Raw genomic sequence first — 24234 nt, forward strand, 5'->3', positions numbered from 1 at the left:
CACTTCTTCTCTTCTACAACCTTCTTTGCTTCCTCATTCCACCACTCACTACCCTTCCTTCTATTCTCTATCTTAAAAAAATATATACCATAAATTGCGGCGTACAAGTCGACCTGGCATATAAATCGACCTCAAGATTTTTAGCTCAAAATTCTGACTTAGGCCTATACCTACCATATATGATATAGGTCGACCCCAAACATATGGTGGGCTACAAGTGGCCCAAAACTTACGTAGGTCTACCGGTAAATGAAATAAAGCTATAATAATATGATACATTTTTGTATTGTGTTGTATAGCAAACACCAGCAGTTACCGCATATTGTATCGGTATAACTTATGAACATAAAATTCGTCAAGTCAACTTTACCTCCTATAAAATATTACCGTAATACCATAAATAGAAGATCATTCCAAGTAGTTTTTAGATAGTGCTGCTGCGTATTGCACTCTTATTTTATTGTAAAACACAGTATGACTGTACCACACACCCGTCATTTGCATTAGTAGTGTAAACAATCTGTGACGTCACGCTACCAACCTGTCCAATGATGGTTGAGGTTTTGCTTTTGCAACGGGTCTTCATATTTTTGTAGACATCTACACAGTCTCCAGATATTACCCAGACATCAGACTGACAACACGTACCCAGGGTGGAGCTCACAAAGGATTACAAGGGATTACAAAGGCGGAGCATGCCAACAGGAGACCTTTTGGTCCATATCTAGGTCGGATGCGAAAAAAATCATAATAAACTAATAAAAACTATAATAATGTAAATAACAAATAAAATACATAAATAAATGCATAGGTATAGTTAAATAATAAACAAACTGGTAAATAGTAAATAATAATAAATTGACATACGAGTATAACTAATAATAAATGAAAATCAAACAGACAAATGATAACAAAACAAAAACAAATAATATAAAATAAATTATAATTACAGCATCTTGCTTAGGTGTTTATCTAAATGAGTCTTAAAGCTTCAAACTGCACTACATTGCACTACCTGTGCAGGAAGTTTATTCCATTCATTAACTACACGGTTGGCAAAGTTGTTTCTTCCTACTTCCAAATTGAATCTATTTCCGGACAGTTTGAGACCATTGTTTCTTGTCTGATTTTCATTCAATGTGAAAATTTTGTCACTTTTGATGTTGTCAGTTCCCTTTAAAATCTTAAAGACCTGTATCAAGTCACCTCTGAGTCTACGCTTTTTTAGGGAAAACAGATTCATATGTTTTAGTCGATATTCGTATGATTTATTTTTGATATTTGGAATCACTTTTGTGGCTTGCCGTTGTACTTTTTCCAGTCTGTCAATGTCTTTGATGAGATTCGGTGACCATACGGAAACAGCATATTCCAAATGTGGACGAACTAACGATTTATATAGCTTGTTAATGAGTGATGGACTTTTGAAATCAAAAGATTGCGCAATCAGTCCTAGAATCTTATTTGCTTTCTCAGAGGCTGAAATACACTACTTGGATGATTTGAGGTCGTTACTGATAATTACGCCGAGATCTTTTTCACTATCCACTTTTGTTAACGAATTTCCAAATAACTTGTAATTGTACTTACTGTTATTTTTACCTATGTGCATTACCTTGCATTTACTTGTGTTATATTTCATTAGCCACTTTTCAGACCATCGCTGTAATTTATCTAAATCTTCTTGAATATCTAATTGGTTTGAGTGATCATTTGCCATTCCGCACAGTTTTGTATCATCAGCAAATTTGGAAACAGTAGATTTTAGTCCATGGTCTATATCATTTATATATACTATGAATAGAAGTGGCCCAAGAACGGAACCCTGAGGAACTCCACTTGTAACATTTTTCCATCTAGAAGTTTTTCCATTTAAAACAACTCTCTGTTTTCGACCATTCAACCAATTACTAGTCCAACCTAATAGGCTACCATTTATTCCGTGTCAAGCTAATTTAGTAAGTAGTCTTTCGTGTGGGACGGTATCAAAAGCTTTTGCAAAGTCTAGATATATTAAATGTATATTGTTTCTTTTGTCATAATTCGAGATAACTGTGTTGTAGAATTCGAGTAAGTTAGTCACGCAAGAACGTTTCCGTCTGAAACCATGCTGGCTATCATTTATCAAATGGTTACTTTCTAAATGATGTTCGATAGCATCTCTGATGATAGTTTCCATTATTTTCCCTACGATTGAAGTCAAACTTATAGGCCTATAGTTATTTGGCTTCTTTTTGTCACCTTTTTTGAATATGGGAGTAACGTTAGCTAGCTTCCATTCTCTTGGGACATCTCCGGATATGATGGATTTCTTGAAAATAATTTCTAATGGAACAACAATCTCATTTTTCATTTCCTTTAAGATTCTTGGATGCCAACCGTCAGGCCCTGGTGTTTTATTAACTTTGAGTTTATCTATACACCTTTTAATTTTTTCTTTTGTTATATTTACCGTAGTGAGTAAGTTTACCCTAGACTTTTCACAGGTTTCAGTTTGGAGTTCACTTTGAGGTGTTTCATTTACGAATACCGAGCTAAAATAATTGTTTAAGATATTACACATTCCTTCATTTGAATATTCAAGTTGACCGTTAGCAGATAATAGTGGACCAATGTGATTGCTAACAACCTTTTTATCTCTAATGTAACTATAGAATTCTTTGGGATTCTCTTTGGATTTATCAGCAATGTTCATTTCGTATTGTCGTTTTCTTTTTCTTATTGTATTTTTTAAATCTCTCTGTATTGATACATAACTTTCATAGTCATTAGATGCACCCGAGCACTTATATTTCTTATAAGCCTGTCTCTTTTTAGCAATACTTTTTTCAGTTTCTTTGTCGAGCCACTTTGGGCGAGCCTGATTTGGGGGACGTCTGTCCTTAAAAGGAATGTAAGTTTGAATCATCTTAATGTTCAGCTCATACTTTAGCTGAAATTATTTTAACCCCATGGCTCCACCGGCAAAAAGAATGAAATATGACGCTAGCTTCAAGTTCAGAGTTGTTGAATGTGCGATCTCTTCAAACAACAGTGCAGCAGCAAGGAAGTACGGAGTGAATGAAAAGCTGGTGCGTGACTGGAAGAAAAGTGAAGCTTCTCTGAAGAAGATGCCTAAGAAGAAATGTGCTGCAAGAGCAGGTATCTGTCACTGGCCTGAATTGGAAAACGACTTAGAAGTCTGGGTCAATACTAAGCAACAAAACTTGACACCAAAGGCAAAAAGACAATTTTAGTAAAAAGTACAGGTCATGAAAAGACCAAGTTCACAGTTGTGCTAAGTTGCCTCGCAGACGGAACGAAATTAAAACCAATGGTTATATTTAAAAGAAAAACCATGCCAAAAATGAAGTTTCCTCCAAGTGTTTTTGTCCATGTACATGAAAACAGTTGGATGGATGAAGGTGGGGTCCATTTATGGATCGACAAGGTATGGAATAGGTGTCCAGGAGCTTGTTAGTGTGGGACATGTTTCGTTCTCACTTAACAGAAAACGTCAAGAAACACCTGCAGCGAAGCAATACTGCAACTGCCGTGATTCCAGGGGGATTAACATCTGTGCTTCAGCCTCTCGATATTTGTCTAAATAAACCCTTTAAAGACAATATTCGTTCAGATTGGAATAAATGTGTGATGGAGGGAGATAAGTCATTTACTAAGGGTGGCAATATGCGTGCTCCACCACTGGAAGTGTTGTGCGACTTCGTGGTAAAATCTTGGGATGCTGTTCGTGTAGAAACTGTCATAAAATCATTCAAAAAATGTGGGATTTCAAATTCAATGGATGGGGAAGAAGACGATTTGTTGTGGCAAGAAAATGTGATGGATGATAGTGAAGATTCCCCAGATGATGGTGAAATTTCCATGAGTGATTCAGATCCATATGATGACCTTTTTGTATCAGATGATGAACAGCATTTAGAGCCAAATTTTGAAGGATTTTAAAGATTAGTAATAATGTATGGTTTTATTGTCAATAAAATTAAAACTTTTTAGGATTTTTAACCTTTAAGTTGAAGTACTGAGTATGTATTAGTTACCCTAATGTTTTTAAAATTATTGTATGCATACAGCATAGTGTCAGATTGGTAACATGGATGAAACCCCTTGTTTTTTTGATATGCTTAGCAACAAAACTATTGACACCAAAGGCAAAAAGACTATTTTGGTAAAAAGTACAGGTCATGAAAAGACCAAGTTCACAGTTGTGCTAAGTTGCCTCGCAGATGGAACGAAATTAAAACCAATGGTTATATTTAAAAGAAAAACCATGCCAAAAATGAAGTTTCCTCCAGGTGTTTTTGTCCACGTACATGAAAACGGTTGGATGGATGAAGGTGGGGTCCATTTATGGATCGACAAGGTATGGAATAGGCGTCCAGGTGGTTTACGAAATGAAAGGAGCTTGTTAGTGTGGGACATGTTTCGTTCTCACTTAACAGAAAACGTCAAGAAACACCTGCAGCGAAGCAATACTGCAACTGCCGTGATTCCAGGGGGATTAACATCTGTGCTTCAGCCTCTCGATGTTTGTCTAAATAAACCCTTTAAAGACAATATTCGTTCAGAGTGGAATAAATGGATGATGGAGGGAGAAAAGTCATTTATGAAGGGTGGCAATATGCGTGTACCTCTTGTTTACAACTCATTGGTAAAGGTTTGCATTTTAGCCCCGCCCTATAAGTCGACCCCTACATTTGGAAATATTTTTTAAGCTTAAAAACTTGACTTATATGCCACAAATTACGGTACATATTACATTCCCTAAGATATTAAAAATCCTTTTGGATTTTACATTGTAAAAAATCAATGTACAACATACCACACCCTCTCAAGCATACAAAAATTATACAAAGACAAATTCAATATCAAATATTAATTGTAACTAGCAAACAATCACATCAGTAAAATACAGAAGGAAGACAAAAAATCATGGGGTCTATATTAACATTAAAGCCTTTTCACAGGAGATCAATAGCTTCTATGTTTTGTTGTATAAGGTATACATAAGAAAACCCAAACCCCTCAAAAGTGAAATTGTATTGTTCAAATAAGTATTTTACATCTCATCCTACCATAATATCAAGCCTTTAATATTACATTGGGCTACAATGGAAAACCATCCTAAGAGGAGGTCTTTCAATCTATACAAAGGTCAGATTAAGGAAAAACACACAAGTGTTAGTGTGTATTTACCTAGTTATATCTTACGGGAAGGGGAGCAATGCTCATGGTGTCCCGTCTTTGTATCTTGTAGTGTCTAGTTTGCTCTTAAATTCATGTATAGTTTTTGCACACACTATTGTTCTATCCAGTTTGTTCCAGATATCGACCACTCTGTGTGGATTTTCTTTTTTTATGTCTCTTCTATAACTGAGTTTCTTTTCATGTCCCCTTGTATTTCTCTTATCCCAATTTAGTAAGTCCTCTCTATCAAGGACTTCTGTGCCTTTCATGGCACATCTTCCCTGTCTGAATCCAAACTGTCTCATGTTTATTATGTTGTTTTCTTCCAGGTGTTTTATCCATCTATTCATAATTTTTTCACAAATTTTGGCTACAGTGCTTATAAGGGACACCTGTCTGTAATTTGTTGGTTCTTCTTTGTTTCCTCCTTTATATATTGGTACAATATTGGCATTTTTCCAGTCCTTTGGTATCTTCATTCTTTGAGTGAGCAACTTATCATGTTATATATTTTGTCCATTAATTCTTCTTTACATTCTTTTAGTATCCAATATGCAATTCTGTCTGGGCTGTGTCATTTCCTGACATCAAGGTTTGTTAATTGATCCATTAATTCTTTTTGCATTATTATTTCCCTCATGGGGTGATCACACTTCAAAGAAAGGTGCAGCAAGATCCAGGCAAGGCAATGTGGACCTTGGTGAGAGAGATGGGCATCAGAGTGGCAACTATGAAGGAAGCGCTGAACGAGGATCTTTGCTACTCCTCATACAAGAGGTGCAAGGGTCAACTACTCACAGCCAAGGCCCAAGAGAACCACATTATGAAAGCCAAGAAACTCCTAAACAAGGTCAAACACCCAGTTGAGCCAGGGATGCTCTGGTTCTTCTCAGACGAGAAGAACTTCTGCCATGACAAGTTCCACAATGCACAGAACAACAGGTAGCTAGCCTACAGTCCACACAAAGTCCCACACTTCATGAAGACCAAGTTCCCTTAAACTGTATTTACCTAGTTGTATCTTATGGGAAGGGGAGCTATGCTTGTGGTGTTCTGTCTTTGTATCTCACAGAGTCTAGTTTGCTCTTAAATTCATGTATAGTTTTTGCACACATTATTGTTTTATCCAGTTTGTTCCAGATATCCACCACTTTGTGTGGAAAACTCTTTTTTCAGTTCTCTTTTATAACTATCCTTTTTGAGTTTCTTATGTCCCCTTGTATTTCTCTTATCCCAATTTAGTAAGTGCTTTCTATCAAGGACTTCTGTGCCCTTCATCATTCTGTAAATGGTCAGCAAGTCACCTCTTTCTCTTCTCTGTTCCAGAGTCAGTAATTTCAATTTAGCCAGTCTCTCCTCATATGACAGGTTTGAAATTGTTGGGGCCATTTTTGTGGTTGCTCTCTGGACTCATTCAATTTTCTTTATATTCTTTTTGGTACTGGGTGACCATAGTGTCACAGCATACTCCAGTGTAGGCCTTATTAGTGGGAGTACAATTTTTTTTTTTAAACATATCTTCATCTAAATAGGTAAAAGCCACCTTTATTGATCTTAGCAAGTTGTAAGATTCTCCAACAATTTTGTTTATTTATCAGGGGACATGTCATTTGAGATAATTATATACTCCCAGGTTTATTTCAGATCTCACTTTCTTTACTTCGTTTCAACTTTATATTGTCCTGATTTTCTTTACTTTTTTCAAACTCCATTATGCTACATTTCTTTATGTTGACGTCCATTTCACACTTTTGGCTCCTTTTCCAAAACTTGTTCAGGTCTCTCTGTAGTGATTCACAATCAGTTTTGGTTTTCACTTTCCTCAGTAATTTAGCATTATCTGTAAAGAAGCTCATGTAACATTCCACATTTTCATCCATGTCATTCACATAAATAGCAAACATTATTGGAGCCAATACTGATCCATGTGGAACTCCACTAATCACCTCCCAAGCTGAACTCTTTCCTCTGAGTACTACTTTAATTTTTCTGCCATGCAAGAAATCCTCCATCCAGTTTAGTAATTTAATTTGTATGCCTGTGTTTCCCAGTTTTTTAAATTATTTTTTGTGTGGTACTTTGTCGAAGGCTTTTTGTAAGTCTAGGAGAGCACAATCAGCCCATCCATCCTTTTCTTGTATTATATCTATTAGTCTTGAGTAGAAACAGATTAAGTTTGTGGCACATGATCTTCCCTGTTTGAATCCAAATTGTCTTGGGTTTATTATATTGTTTTTTTTTTCCAGGTGTTTTATCCATCTCTTGGTCATTTTTTCACAAATTTTGCTCCCATGCTTGTAAGGGAGACTGGTCTGTAATTTGTTGGTTCATCTGTTTCCTCCTTTATATACTGGCACAATATTGCATTTTCCCAGTCATTTGGTATTTTTTCTTGAGTGAGCAACTTGTTATATATTTTGTTAATTAATTCTTTTTTACAATCTTTTAGTATCCAATTTGCAATTCTGTCTGAGCCGTGTCATTTCCTGACATCAAGGTTCTTTAGTTGATCCATTATTTCTTTTTGTTATTGTTATTTCCCTCATGGGGGATGATTGCACCTTCAATTCTTTTGTCTCAATGCTGTACTTTTTCTTTAGGGAAAACTGACTTGAAGTGATTGTTCATGACTTCAGCCATTTCTAAATCTTCTGTATATTCTATATTACCATGGCAGTTTCACCATTTCCTGTTTATTTTTAAGTTTACCATTTACATATCTATAAAATAGTTTGGGTTGATCTTTACATTTTTTTATTATGTCTTTTTCATAGTTTCTTCCTCTCTGTGCACTTTTACATGTTCATTTCTATGGTTGATATATATTTGCCACTTTCCAGTTTTTTTTTTTTTTTTTTTATCTTTCCCAAGCTATATCTCTTCTGGCTTTCACCTCACTGCATCTTCTGTTGAACCAGCACTTAATGTACACCTTTTTCTGTTTCTGTCTTGGTGTGTATTTATTCACTCCTTTGTTATAGATTTCCATCAAAGTCATCTATTTCTCTTCCACTTGTGTCTCTTCTTTGAATTTTTTTTCCCAATTTGCATTTTGAAAGAATTTCTTAAGTTTCCCAAAGTCCATTTAGTTGTACATATCTTCCTTTTCTGTATGTCTCATTTCTCTCTATATATATTTCTTCCTTTAGTTCAACTTCTATTAGTATGTGGTCACTCTTTCCAAATGGTGTCTTGTATTCAATTTTATCCACAATTTCAGGTTCTGTTGTAAATATTAAATCTAGTCTCGACAGTTCTTCATTACTTCTATATCTGGTATTTTCTTTTACCCATTGTGTATGTTCTATAGTTGAGTAGTCCAACTTTCAGCATCTCGTTTAATGAATGCCTTGTGTCTTCTAATATTTCTGAATGCTCACCCTCTTTACAAAAGCCCATTTTGGGGGGCACATAAATCACCAAACTTTCTACTTTTCATGTCGCTGTCTTCAATTTTTATCATGATCATTTCCACACCTGTCTGGGGTATTGGCTGCATGTTATTGTGGCAAAGTAGCATGCAGTTGATACTTTAAGGTCTATATGGGGCACCCCTACAGACCAGAGCCACACATCATTTTGTATGTGATACAGGAAAACTCTGTTCATAGAGAAATGATGACACTTTTATACTATGACTGTCCCTCTGTTATACTGTCCCCCAACCCCTTGTTACTGTCCTGTACCATTTCTTTGAGATGATATTGGAAGAGAAGGCAGTGAGAGGAAGGTAGTCAGAGTATTTTAGGGAGTTGCTAAATGTGAAGGAGGATAGAGAGGGAAAGGTAGTTGCAGTGGGAAGTGTTAAGAAAATGAGAGTGAGGAGTGAGGAAAATGGAGGAGAAATAGGGAAAGATGAAGTGAAAGCAGCTGTTAAGATGATGAGAGCAGGTAAGGCACCTGGGTTGGATGGATGCCATGCAGAATGTCTGAAGAAAGGAGATACAGTTATGGTGGACTGGCTGGTGAGGTTATTTAATGTTTGTTTAAGAGAGGGTAGAATGCTGGAGGACTGGAGGAGTGCCTGTATCATTCTGCTTTACAAGGGAAAGAGGGACAAGTGTGAGTGTAGTAGTTTCTGAGGGATCAGCGTGTTGAGTGTAGTTGGTAAGGCTTATGGGAGGGTCTTGATTGAGAGGATTAGGAGAGGAACAGAGGGAGTAATTGGTGAGGAACAGTGTGGTTTTAGGATAGGTAGGGGTTGTGTAGATCAGATTTTTGTGGTAAGACAGTATGTGAGAAAGCCATAGGAAAAGGTAATGTTTTTTTGGCTTTTATGGATCTGGAAAATGCTTACGACAGGGAAGACAGGAAGGCACTGTGGGAGGTATTGCAGATATATGGGATAGGAGGAAAGCTGTTAAGAGAAGCTAAAAGTTTTTATGAAAGTAGTAGAGCTTGTGTTAGGATTAGAAATGGAGAGAGTGAATGGTTTGAGGTAAAGGTGGGACTTCGTCAGGGATGTTTTAAGTCACCCTGGCTGTTCAATCTATACATGGATGGGGTGGTGCAAGAGGTGAATACACGGGTAGTGGGTAGGGGGTTAGAGATGGTTAAAGGAAATGGAGAAAAGTGGGAAATAAGCCAGTTGTTGTTTGCTGATGACACTGCGCTTGTGGCAGGATCAGAGGAGGGATTGAGGAAGTTAGTGACAGAGTTTGAGAAGGTGTGTGAAAGAAGGAAGCTGAAGATAAATGTGGGCAAAGTAAGGTGATGAGATGTACGAGGGGAGAGAGTGACAGCAGGCTGGAAGTGAGCATTAAGGATGAAAGACTGGAGGAAGTGGATAGTTTTAGATACTTGGGTGCGAATGTGGCAGGAAAGGGAGGAGTGGGAGTGGAGGTAGAATGTAGATTGAGAGAAGTGAGTAAATGCCTTGGTGGATTAAAAAGTGTAATGAGAAATAGATATCTGGGAATGGGTGATAAGAGGAGGTTATATGAAGGAGTGATTGAGCTGACAGCACTGTACGGGGCATAAACATGGAATATAAAAGAGGAAGAGAGGAGTTTGAATAAGTTTGAGATGAAATGTCTGAGAAGTATGATAGGGGTTACTAGGCTAGATAGAGTGAGAAATGAGGAGGTGAGGATGAGAACAGGGGTGGAAAGTGAGTTGGGAGATAGGGTTGATGAAAGAGTATTAGGATGGTTTGGACACATGGAAAGAATGAGTGAAGAAAGATTAGTAAAAGAGGTGTGGAAGGCAGACGTGGAAGGAGTGAATATGAGGGAGCGTCCTAGGATGAGATGGACGGATGGGGTGAAAGGGGCATTACGAAAGAGAGGAATGTCTGTTGAAGAAGGATGGGAGAGGACAGAAGATAGGGGTGAATGGAGAAGGGTTGTGTATGGATGATGCTGTGATGCATGAGGGGGAGTGGGTGGGGGATGGGGGGTGAGGAAGTATGTATGAGAAATAATTTGACGGAGCCCGAGGGGATTTCTCCCCGTCTTCTCCCTTTCCCGGGGGAGGGGGAGGGGGGGGGGGTCGCCGAATTAATGCAGCGGCCTTGCTGTGGATGTGCTGTGTCTTGCGACACTGCTTCTGACCCAGTTCAGTGGACAGGATGCAGGGATCACCTGTCATCCAGGTGTCAAGATGAGAGGGAGGGAGGAGGGTGGAGGGGAGTGGAATATGGAGGGGATGGAATGGGTGGGAGTGTTTTTACCCTCTGTAACCTTCGTCACATTTAAGTTTTTCTTGGCCGAAAACATGATTCTTCTGCCCTGTCCTTCATTTCTTTTTTTTTAATCCAATAATTATATAAACCATGTCCAACAGTATATGGTGGTAGTGGACCCCTTAATTTCAGCTCCACAATTCCCATTATGTCAGGTTTTTCTTCTGACAGGTAATCATTTAGTTCACTCAATCCTAAGGTTAATTCATGTATGTTAGTATAAGCCACTTTTAATTTTTTTCTTCTCCATCTTTGGGCATGTTTCCAGCAAAGGCCATGTCATGCCACCCCACATCTTTGAGGAGGAACTTAGACTCACTTCAGATGGCTATATTGAGTTGCTGTCCACTGTTGTCAAGTGCTGGGTGGAGAGGGTGGCTGTGGAAAGACCATAAGTGTGGCAGCAGGACTCAGCTCCGTGTCACACTTCCGGGAAAACCCAGAAGTGGCTGTCTGAGAACTTCTACAACTTCACCAGTCCCAACATCTGGGCCCCCAACTCACCTGATTGCAACCCCATGGACTATTATGTGTGGGGCACAGTTGAAAAAGACACCAATTGTACTGCCTGCAACACCAAGGACAAGCTGATTGCCAGGATCAAACTGGTATTCAGGTGTCTCTCAAAGGACACTGTGAAGGCTGCGTGCTGCTGGTTCAGGTCCCACCTGGAGGCTGTGGTGGAGGCTTAGGGCAGCTTCTTTGAGTGAGCTGTATTTGGCAAAAGATTTTCTGAGAGATGCACTTTGAATTTTGAGAATACATCAATTTTTGGCCAAGATTTGACATTTTTCTTTCATTTCAGAAAAAAGTGACAAAGTTATCCTGAACTTGATTTTTTCCTTGTCCGGCAGCCAGGGGCAAAGGGATTGTCATGGTGCACCCAGCATGGAGTGAGGGACCACGTGGAACTCTGATCAAACAAAGGACCACATAGCACTGAGCCAAGCAAGACAAGCCCAAGTGCCTCTAGCCGCCTAAAAGCCATATGGCCTACAGTCAGTTAGGCCAGGGTATTCACTGCCTGAGATGCCAGAAGCCTTAGTACAAAACATCTGGACTGGATTCGATTCCGGTCACAAAGGCTGCAGTGAGGGGACTTGTTGAGAGGAATACAAGAAGCAGCCTAGAAGAGGTGTAGAAGGAGGAAGCAGAAAAAGGAGAAGAAATGAGATGTTTGGCACTGATGGCAATGGATTGCAGCCTACCCTATAAAGGTGAGGGTCAAAGGGCTGGCAGGGACACTCACCCAGTGGCCGGTCTCTCACCACGGTAAAAGTATCCCACCCTGTGTTCATAGTTTAGGACCACTCTCTTCCAGCACCATTCACAACTACTTCCGGTGAAGAGGAAGACAATAATTCTGTGTTTGTGTGACCTCTTGGGAGCTCACCCATGCATACCATACCTACAATATTACAAATATTCACATACATCATATATCTGCCCCACAAGGATACATCCATTAACTCCAACAAATCAACTAACAAGCCACATACTGGCAGGGGATCTAGACACACATCAACCAATTTGCCTTAACCACTTCACTCCGGACTTAAATCTCGCGGGCAGTAGCCAATGCCAGCCGTACAACGTGTCGTAATAATACTCGCATCATAAAATATAGTCACCGCTTATATCGATCGTTCTCTCTTTCACCCGCGAATTTTGAAAACCACAGAGAATGGGATTCAGGGCACATTTGAGAGAATGTAAAAACACAGGGGCGACTACAATAAATATAATCAAGACGCCGATATGGCAGCGTCGCGAATCCACTTGCTCCTCATGACGCCTATGTAGGCGGCACCGTATGGAAGGGGTTAAGGGACCATGAGGCGTGAAAACACGAAAAATTCTGGAAAATTAATTAATTTTAGGTAAATATTTCAAAAGATTCTCTATGATGGTGGTAACGCTTTGACCAAATATTACAGCTCAATTCCTTTTCTTTTCTTATATATAAAATAAAATAGATAAATTTTTGGTGACCTCTGACAACCCCATTGCATGAAAAAACATTCTGTATATTGAAATAAAGTCAAAATTTTGATAGCCAGTTCTGTTTTGTTTACTGTAATTAATATTTATGGAGATATCTGGCAACTTGCCTGACCCTAAATCACCAGTCACCCATCTCAGTGTCTTTTCAAAGCTGGAAGAGAAAGGATGTCGCTTTGCTGCGTAACAGTCAGCCTACCAGTCACGCACGCGACATTGGCAACCCCATTGCATGAAAAAACATTCTGTATATTGAAATACAGTAAAATTTTCGACAGCATAACTTGCATGAGAAAGTAAGTTGTACACGAAAACGTAAACAAAGAGACAATGTCACGAGTGAGTACGAGGCCGGAGGATTTTAAATGCCGGTGCACTCCTTTTAAACTTTAAATGCCTCTCCTGAAAAGTTAATGTTTTTGTTATTTAAATAGCCATATCTCTGTTTCTTTTTGTCCAATTTTATTCATTCTTTCGAATTTGTGAAGAGAAATAGTCATTCTTTAAATTGGCAAGAAAAAAAATAAATAAAGGAAACTAACAATTTTTTTGTTTTCATTTATCCTTGCAGATTTTCACTTAAGTTTCTACTATTCAAAATGAAAAAATCATAAAAAAAATAAAAGAGAGTAGGAGGAAATTTAATTTTGTGAAGTTATTTCCAAGACTCTAATCTTTCATTTCCTACATAATAGGCTGATTACCGTATTTTACGGCTTACAAGACGCACTTTTTTTCCTAAAAAATACCCTGAAAAATGCTAATGCGTCTTCCAAGATGAATGTTGTGTTGCAAGGCAACACCCAGGCTCATGTAAGCTTGGACACCTGACCGATAGCGACCTGGATTTGTATGTTGAGTCATTACACTATGATGTTAGCTTAAGTACTATTTAATTCAACCTTTTGTATTATGTAAACTCAGTACTTAGCTGTTACAAGTATTTCCAATACCATAATCCTTCCTGGAGCCTACTCGGCATGTGGAGAAAACGGGCCGTTCCCTCATCTCGTAGCAACACACACACACACATACACACGAACGCACACAAATGCCAGGTGCCTTTATCAGTTACCACCAGGCTATCACACGTGTCATAAGATTTTTTTGTCCTGGAAATTATCACCCATAGCTAGTTCATCAAAACAGCTTAGTTATACTATCGCATACAAGCTACAAGTTGTACGATATGCCAAAGAACACTGTAAAAGAGGAGCAGAAAGACACTTTGGACCACCGCCTACCGAAAAAATGATTCGGCAGTGGAGTTTTATATATATACATCCATATTTTTTAAATTTTTATCTTATTTTTATGAAAATAAAACCACCCTTGGACAATGAAAAATGTATAGTATATTTACTAATGACCAACCAGTATCATCGCCATACAAACAAAATCGGACAAGTGATTTCGTAATGTAAACAATACGTCCAATACGTGTCGTCCTTGCTTCTTATGTTTTTGTGTTCAGTGGTTGGGTATATGGTGAATGTGTTCTTGTATGAGAATGACTTCTTTTTCTTAGAAATTTCTTTCAAATATTAGGGTGCATCTTCCAAGATGCAGCGTCTTGCAAGCCATAAAATACGGTACCTATGCCTATGGATACTTCAATGATCGCAGATACCATCATAAAAAAAAAAAAATAAACTACACGTAACATACATGTTACTAAAACAATTTAGTATGCAATAATACTCTTTCCAATAGAGTAAGTATACATAAGTTCACCAGAGAAATTGAACAACTTTTATGACACGTTCACCTATAAGCACTTCCCTCAGTGCCTTAACACACAAAGAACAGACCAATGAAGTTACTAACATAACCAACAAGAAACATTCACTGACATAGCAATGTGCTCGCCCTTCTTACAAACACAACATGGGAAACTATACATGACTTCCCCTCAGACCACTTCCTAATCAAGGTCACCATAAAACTGTAGGAAAAAATTTAACTTGCATAAAAAAAGAATCATCATAAACTACAAAATGGCAAATTGGCAAGAACTTGGAAAGAGACCTTGGAGTAATATTCAGCGAAGACATGACACCAAACAAACATATCAATAAAATAGTTGGAGAAACCTTCAACCTATTAAGGTCAATGAAAGTGACATTTGACTACTTGGATGAGGAAATTATCAAAAAATATTAGTCACACTAAAAAGACCAAAACTATAGTACACAGCAACACTTTGGACACTCAGTACTAAAAAGAATATAAAGAAATTTAGAAGGAATACAAAGAGTACCGTATTTTTCGGACCATAAGGCGCTTCATACCATAAGGCGGGCCTGACCATAAGGCGCACCTGGTCTTGTCATCGGATAATCATGCATATGTGAGTGCATTGAGAACTGAACATTTTCGTTGTTGAATGAGAAAAATCGGTTGGGATTTAGCAAAATTACAAAAATGATATATTTCTTTTATTTTGGTCAGTGAAATCAGATCACCTCCATGGACGGTCTGCCCTGCCAATACCCCTAAAAAACAACATAAACACGTTACGGGAATTGTGGGGAATAAAACCAACACTAGCAGTTTTATTCCCGGAATTCTCTATTCACTTAAAAACACAAGATTTATTACGGTAAATTTTTAGTTTCGACCATGGGCGCAATATTGCAATAGAAAATTCATTATTAATTTTGTAAATTATAATGTATCAATGTAATATGCAATTTTGTGAGCGTAAATAAAAAACAAAAAAGGTGCTAAAACAGATTTCATAAGTAACGAAGTCATGTCAGACGAACGGTACGCCATGTTTGTTATGATAGATGCCGACGTTGAAGAAATGAAAGGATAAATTCGTCTAACCTAACCTAACCTATGTTTAATAAATCATTACCTGCAAATTAAATGTCATCTGGCTCGTCCTCGTTGTCGTCGTCGTGAGAGACGTTGGCGGGCTTTTCAACCACTCTCTCAGCTTGCGGGGTATGCAAAGTTCTTGCAGCTTGAAGGAATGCATGTATCTCCGCTCCATAACATTCCTTCAAGAAAATGTACCTGGCGAGGTACTGTCGGAAGTACCGAGGTCGTCAATTGACAGACGACAAGATGGCGTCCCGATCCTATGCTACCGACTTCGTTCATTAGCATATTTGCTTGTAGCAAGGTATTTTTTATTTTCATTTCCGCCCACAAAATTGCATATTACGTTGATATATTTTAATTTACAAAATTAATAATTAATTTTCTATTGCTATATTGCGCCCATAGTCAAAACTAAAAAATACCCAAATGACTACATTTGGAGTGGAGCGAGACTAGATCAATGCAAAATGGCTGTCTGTGTTGTGGACGCTATCATGTCATAGCCATGCTAGCGTGAATGAATGCAGTGGCATGGACTCGAAAACTGTCGAAGTTTTTGCAATTTTCTTGTCAAGATGCATGCATCTTGGTTATAACTTGGTTGTAACTTTTGCTAGGCCTATGGACTGTCGCCGTCGGCAGGCTAGCTACAAACCTGTCAAAATAGTACGTCACTGTCCGAGGCATTTTTAGCACTGAAGCCACACATAAGGCGCACCTCACGATAAGGCGCACCACCCGATTTTGGCCGATTTTAAGGATTTTACCCATGCCTTATGGTCCGAAAAATATGGTAACAACAAAGTTGGCACCAACTCTCTCCAAATTAACATATGAACAAAGATTGTCCAAATTGGAATTACCAACTCTGGAACAAAGAGAAAGAGATCTGCTGACTACTTATAGAATCATGAAAGGTATGGAAATCCTAGATAGGAATGATTTATTAAAATGGGACAATGGAAAAACAAGAGGACATGAAAAGAAACTAAAAAAGGATAACTATAGAAGAGATCTGAAAAAAAAAAAAAAAAAAATAGCTTCCCACATAGTTCCAGATACCTGGAATAATTTAGATAAAAAGAGTGTGTGCAAACACTATTCAAGATTTTAAGAAAAAGTTGATGCTGAAAGATACAAAGACAGGTCACCACGAGCATAGCTCTCTTCCCATATAATACAACTAGGTAAATACAGAGGATATAGAGAAAAATTTAGGTACATGTGACATATACCAATTCCCATCGAGAGATACAGCAGTGAATGAGATAGCAATGAACATTCAAAAGGCAAGTAAAGACACATTCCAAGAAGCTACAAAAAAAAAAAAAAAATGTACATAAGAGATAGCTGCCCTAGAAAAGAAAGAAATCTAATAGGGCAATAAAAAAGAACAACAACAACAATTAAATAAGGATATCATTAAATTAATAAACAGCAAGAAGAATGAAAACTGGGAAAAACAGACTCAATAGTAAAACAAATGACAAAAATATGTGGAGAACAATAAAAGATACCAAAATCTTGAAAATAAACTCACCTCCACCCATGAAGCAGTTGGAGCACACCAGGGAAAAATATCATCACCAAAACAATGAAATATCAACAAGCATATCTCCAAAACAAGTTTCAAACCTACTACTCCAGAAAATAGGCAAACAAAAGATGTGTGAAAACTCAAACTAAACACAAATGCCACTCCTCTCCCTTTTCCAACAAAGATGTGGAATGAGGCAATAATAAAAAAAAATATATATATATATATATATATATATATATATATATATATATCAAAAACTCCCATACTGAAGGCCCAGATAATATCTCCAACAACCAATAAAAACAACTTAGTCCAAATGCAATAAAAGCCTTAAATGATATCTTCAACCACTCAGCTGTACAATAAAATCTCAACTATCTAGAAAAGAGCCCACATAATAGCCATATCAAAACCAAACAAACCACCTGAAAACTCTGCATTTTTACAGCAATCTCACTATTATCCACCATATCCAAGCTGATGGAAAGATCAGTAGCAGAAAGAAATGCAAATAATCTATCCATCTCCCATAACCAACATAGATTGAAAAAGGCACTCCACCAGTATGCTGCTTACATACATCACTGAACAAATGCTGGAAGGATTCAACAGGAGAGCTCCACCAGAAAGAATTACGGTAGGTATAGACATAATAAAGGCATTTGATAAAGTTCCCAGACATATACTGTCAAAAAAATATCACAAATACATACCTACAACAATGACAAGAAATGGCTATCCAACTTCTTAGCAGGTTGATAGTGCAGAGTAACCTTAACTAACAAAATTGTTGGGACAAAAAGACTGTACAATTGAGTTTTCCAAGGAGCAATATTCTCATTTTCACAAGCAATCTCCTAATACCAGATCCAGACTATAATGCCAAAGCACTCACCTATGCAGATAACCTGACAATAATAACCTAGGATAGCAACTACATAAAAGCAGTTAAGAACACCAAAGTATACTTGAACAAACTAGACCAATGGCTCAGAAATAATAGAATGGAAGCCTCACACCACAAATAATTGCATTGCACACTCCAGATAACCATGAATCAAAAAATACCAAAAGTGAAATTAAATGACCAAACATTTCCACTGAAAAAGAATCATAACAGTCTAGACCTCACTTCTGATACTTGTATGACCTTCAGCCCATACATAGCAGAATTAACAGTAAAAATCAATAAGAAAATAAACACACTAAAATAAATTGTAAGCATGTGCTTTGGACAACAGAAGGAAATTCTAATCACAAGCTACAAACAATTCATAAGAACTACAAATGACTCTATTCCCACAACCCCACTCACCCATTTCATTACATTACACAAGTACAAGCTGAACATAAAAAAATAGCAGCATATTACTCAAAACATATATAACCTACCACCTACACCATCTGTCAGCACATCTGTCAGCACTGGAACAGAGAAGAGAAAGAGGTGATTTGTTGACCATTTACAGTATTATGAAAGGGATGGAATTTCTCGATACAGACGACTTATTAAAGTAAGACAGAAGAGAAACAAGAGGACACGAAAAGAAACTAAAGAAGGACAGTTACAGAAGAGACCTGAAAAAAATAGCTTCCCACATAGAGTGATTGATGTCTGGAACAAACTAAACGGAGAAACAGTGAGTGCCAAAACTATATATGATCTTAAGAATAAACTGGATGTGGACAGATATGAAAACAGGTCACTATGAGCATAGCTCTCGTCCTATAAAATACAATTAGGTAAATAAAGACAATATCACTCAATATTCCACCCAATTCCCCTCATCAACATTAGCCCCACAGTAAAATATTTCTCAACAGATGCAAGAACCACACTAGCACACATGTGTTCAGGAGACCATCCAATTCTCAGACAGTACCAGCACATAATAGGCCTGGTCAGAGAATCAAGCTCCCCTACATGCAACCATCATAAAGAAGAAACTGAACACATCCTACACTGCCCCATCCTATCCTTAAACGATACAATATTTCTTCCCAGAGTGACCTATGTGCCCATCCAGTGGCCATTGCTGGTTATTTGGGATCCATGGGTCTCCTGCAAGACACCTGGGCAATGAAATGATTCATTGATCTCTTACATGAGACCAGTGGCCACACCATTAGGTTGGCTCTTAGTTCAGTCACAGAAGTGATTTTGAAGTATCATCTGAACTGGCTTGGTACTGTTAAGATTTTGAGGACAATATCAATGAAATGTTGATGGAGAATTATTACTTAGAAAAGAAAATAGTAATCCATATCTTTAAATCACTCTGAAGTAGAAGTAGTATAAATTATAGTAATGGGTGCTAGCAATGACACAACTCAGTGAGAAATAAATGGTGGTGCAAATTAATTCATGTGCAAAACACTGCAAGAGGTGCCGCATATCATCCCCTGGTTATGAAACCATGACAGAGGTCTTACAAATGTGTTGGTAAAATAAATGCCTGAGCTTCTACAATATCCAAGTTTCCATTGTGATCTTTGTCGTGCAAATCAAAAAACTTCCTTTTCTCTTCTTTTTCTTGTTCTGATAACTCTGAAATCAAAAATAAGATTCAAGTAAAACTGCAATATGACTGCTATTTTGTATCCCTTAAGATGTCCCCATATGGTGTACTGACTAGTTTTATGCAGTCAGTAATTGAGGAACTTTTATGAATGGAGACTAAACTCCACTCTAACAAGAATGCTGATCCCTTTTGACTTCTGATATTCTTCCTTTCTGCTATCTTTTTTTTTTGTTAACTCTTTCCCACTGCTATATTTTGCAAAATGTTAATATTCTTCACCCACTTTTAAACTAATTATCATCAGGAAGGCAATGAAGTACCAATAGAAAGTATGTACCTTCATTTAGTATTTTATATGATCTCCATGATCAAATAGACTTGCCGGAAACTACCAACAATTTCAGAATATGGATGATTTCTCTTGACCAATGCAGGGAGAGTATCACTTTTATCTTCATAAATTTTCTATTATAACAACATATACTTGGGTGTGTGGGGGTGACAAGCAGAGACATCCAGCAAAGTTTAGAAACACTTTTGATAAAATAGTTATGGTGTGCAAAATAAAAAATAGCTCTGGTCAAGGTTTTACCCATTTCACTAGTGAGAACCTGCAGCTTATGGGTTAAAACTCTCCTTTACCACCTATATGATTCCTGCCTCTGCGTGATATTGTCCCCTAGGATAAATGTGCTGGTGGCAATGAAACATATATACTATACCATAGACCCTTTAATGGGTACTGACTGCATGTTTTATGCAGTCAATATCAAAAGAATTTTAGTGACATCCCTACAGACCAGTCATGCAACACTTTTATAGTTGGAGAATAATCTCCATTTAAAAAAGAATTCCAGTAATTTTACATCTACTATCCCTCTGCTCTACTAACCTCATTAAATCTCTCCTTCACCATCTGTATGACTTCATTTCCTCAATGTGATAATTGTCACCAAGGATTGAGGCACTAATTAATATGATGAAATACCAAACACTACAGGCACTAGGAAATTATGACTGAAATTCCAGCAATGATCCTCAAGCCCTCCTTTTGATTACAAAGGAGGAGAATGCCTATAATAATCAATACAATGAGTCCTCCTTATATGTTAATTCTTTATCCGGTAAATTCACAGTTACGGTATTTGGTAATTACTACCCTCGATTCTATTTATGGTAAGAAAAATTCACAGATACGGTATCCACTAGATATTTTGAAGAGGAAAGAGCAGGGAGAAGGTATGACTGCCATATCCTATTATTACATGTTATAATGGGTTCAGTATACGGTAATTTCAATTTGCAGTAAGGTTTTCAGGAATGCATATGTACCGTATGACGAAGACTTACTGTAATGATAAATAGATAAAAATATTATAAATAATAATAAAGAAATAGGTAAAGTTAAATAATAAATATATTAAGTAAACACTAATCAAATAAATAATGATACAAATAACAAACAAATAAACAAATAATATTAAATAAATGGCAGGCATTACAGCATCTTGCTTAGGTGTTTATCTATACAAATCTTAAAGCTCTGAACTGAACTACATTGCACTGCCTCTGCAGGAAGTTTATTCCATTCATTAACTACACAGTGGGTAAAGTTATTTCTACTTTCTACCCAACTCTAAACTAAATATATTTCCTGACAGTGTGAAAATTTTGTCACTTTTGATGTTGTCAATTCCCTTTACAATCTTAAAGACCTGTATCAAGTCACCTCTGAGTCTACGCTTTTTTAGGAAAAATAGATTCATATGTTTTGGTTGATTTTTGTATGACTTATTTTTCATATTTGGAATCAATTTTGTGGCTTGCCATTGTACTTTTTCCAACCTGTTAATGTCTTTAATGAGATTCAGTGACCATACAGGCACAGCATATTCCAAATGTGGACAAACTAATGATTTATATAGTTTTGCCATTTAAAGACATTGACAGACTGGAAAAAGTACAACGGCGAGCCACAAAACTGATTCCAAATATCAAAAATAAATCATATGAAAATCGACTATAACATATGAATCTGTTTTCCCTAAAAAAGCGTAGACTCAGAGGTGACTTGATACAGGTCTTTAAGATTCTAAAGGGAATTGACATCAAAAGTGACAAAATTTTCACATTGAATGAGAATCAGACAAGAAACAATGGTCTCAAACTATCCGGAAATAGATTCAATTTGGAAGTAGGTAGAAACAACTTTGCCAACCGTGTAGTTAATGAATGGAATAAACTTCCTGCACAGGTAGTGCAATGTAGTTCAGTTCGAAGCTTTAAGACTCATTTAGATAAACACCTAAGCAAGATGCTGTAATGATTATAATTTATTTTATACTATTTGTTTTTGCTTTGTTATCATTTAGACATAGACATAGACATAGAAGGGTCCCGGAAGAGACTATTAAGCCTGTGACTCCGGCTCTAAATGACTAAAACTTAGGTCATCTGGGGTCTAGTGGTCACTGTGGTCTAGGTGTTTGTTATTTATTTGAGCTGTGTAATCGAATATTTGATCTTGTCTGTTTGATTTTCATTTATTATTACTTATGTGTCAATTTATCATTATTTACTGTTTACCTGTTTGTTTATTATTCAACTATACCTATGCATTTATTTATGTATTTTGTTTGTTGCATACATTATTATAGTTTTTTTTTATCATTATTATTTCATTATTATTTTTTTTTTTTTTTGCATCCGACCTAGATATGGACCAAAATGTCTCCTGTCGGCATGCTCCGCCTTTGTAATCCTTGTTAATTAGAGATGGACTTTTGAAGTCAAAAGATCGTGTAATCAGTCCCAGAATTTCATTTGCTCTCTCAGAAGCTGAAATACACTGCTTAGATGATTTGAGATCATTACTGATAAGTATGCCAAGATCCTTTTCACTATCCAATTTTGTTAATGAATTTCCAAATAACTTGTAATGTAAGTGTACTTACTGTTATTTTTACCGATGTGCATTACCTTGCATTTACTTGTTATATTTTATTAGCCACTTTTCAGACTATTGCCGTAGTTTATCTAAATCTTCTTGAATATCTAATTGGTTTAAGTGATCATTGGCCATTCTGCACAGTTTTACATCATCAGCAAATTTGGAGACAATATATTTCAGTCCGTGGTCTATATCATTTATATATACTATGAATAGAAGTGGCCCAAGAACGGAACCCTGAGGAACTCCACTTGTAACATTTTTTCTATCTAGAAGTTTTGCCATTTAGAACAACTGTTTTTGATCGTTTAACCAATTACTAATCCAACTTAATAGGCTACCACTTATTTCGTGTAAAGCTAATTTATAATTTAGTAAGTAGTCTTTCATGGGGGACGGTATCAAAAGCTTTTGCAAAGTCTAGATATATTAAATCTATATTGTTTCTTTCGTCATAATCCATGCTGGCTATCATTTATTAAACAGCTACTTTCTAAATAGTATTTGAAAGCATCTCTGATGATAGCTTTCATCATTTTTCCTACAACTGAAGTCAAACTTATACGCCTGTAGTTATTTGGTTTCTTTTTGTCATCTTTTTTGAATATGGGAGTAATGTTAGCTAGCTTTCATTCTCTTGGGACATCTCCAGATGCAATGGATTTTTTTTTTTAAATAATTTATAATGGAACAACAATCTCATTTTTCATTGTTCTTTCATCTGCTGTGTCACTATATCATTAAATACAATTTTGTTGTTCTCTTGGATTTTCTTCTAACCCTGTGCTTCTTTTGCTATGGACTCTTCATTCTCTTTATTATTCCTCTTTAATTCCTCATTCGCATCTTTTACTTCTTTTAACTGTCTTTTTAATTCTTCCAATTTTTCAACTCTCTGCACAATCCGTGTAAGTTGACCGTACCTACTTTCCCAATGTTCGGTCATTTTCTAAAGTTTTTCCTTTAGGCTTGCCAATTGGGGAAGGTTGGTATCCCCCGCCTCATTAAATCCAAGGAAATTATTATCTTCACCTTCCATTGTGCTGCTCTTAACTATATTTCTAATCTTTACATTTTTGCTAATCCCTTCTTCTTCACCAAATTCATCTGGCCTTCATTTGTTTACAAGGCGCCTGGCCTCCTGGACCCAGTCTTCCCCTTCCTCATTTCCTTCCATTTCCCTCAGTAATCCCTCCCCTTCTCCTGTTTCATCGCCTTCCCACTACACCACAAGCTTTCCCCTTTCCTATAAATACAAAAAGGTACTCCCTCGTCGTTGATATCCATGAAAATTTATGCTTTTTCTGGAGTTCCAATCTTCACTGTCACTTCAACTGTCGTGTGTGTGCGTGTCCTTTTCTCCATTTTCTTGAATTTGAATTTAATATTTTTTTTTTTTAATAAAAAGAAATCAAGTATTTTTTCTTTTCCCTAATTTGTTCATTATTCCAACACTGACTAAATATGTATATTTGTCAAAATAGACAAATAAGTTGTTTGAAAAATACAAAAATTATAA

The 24234-nt window shown here is 36.9% G+C and overlaps 1 protein-coding gene across 6 annotated transcripts in view; it reads right to left on the bottom strand.

Annotated features, from left to right (window-relative positions):
• LOC143024178 (reticulocalbin-2-like) overlaps positions 1–24234 on the bottom strand; it is a 238176-nt gene that overhangs the window by 4337 nt on the left and 209605 nt on the right. For 2 of the 6 annotated variants that reach the window (XM_076183012.1, XM_076183017.1), the window contains exon 6: positions 18632–18668. The exons of 2 other annotated variants lie outside the window; for them this stretch is intronic. In XM_076183012.1, coding sequence (XP_076039127.1) covers positions 18632–18668 — 37 coding nt within the window. Of the gene's footprint in view, positions 1–18631; positions 18669–19676; positions 19792–24234 lie in introns of all 6 variants that reach the window. 2 more of the 6 variants (XM_076183020.1, XM_076183015.1) reach the window with 2 other exon arrangements.

This window comes from Oratosquilla oratoria, chromosome 3 (genome assembly GCF_046742065.1).
Source record: "Oratosquilla oratoria isolate Oo_2021 chromosome 3, ASM4674206v1, whole genome shotgun sequence".
NCBI classification, from domain to species: domain Eukaryota; kingdom Metazoa; phylum Arthropoda; class Malacostraca; order Stomatopoda; family Squillidae; genus Oratosquilla; species Oratosquilla oratoria.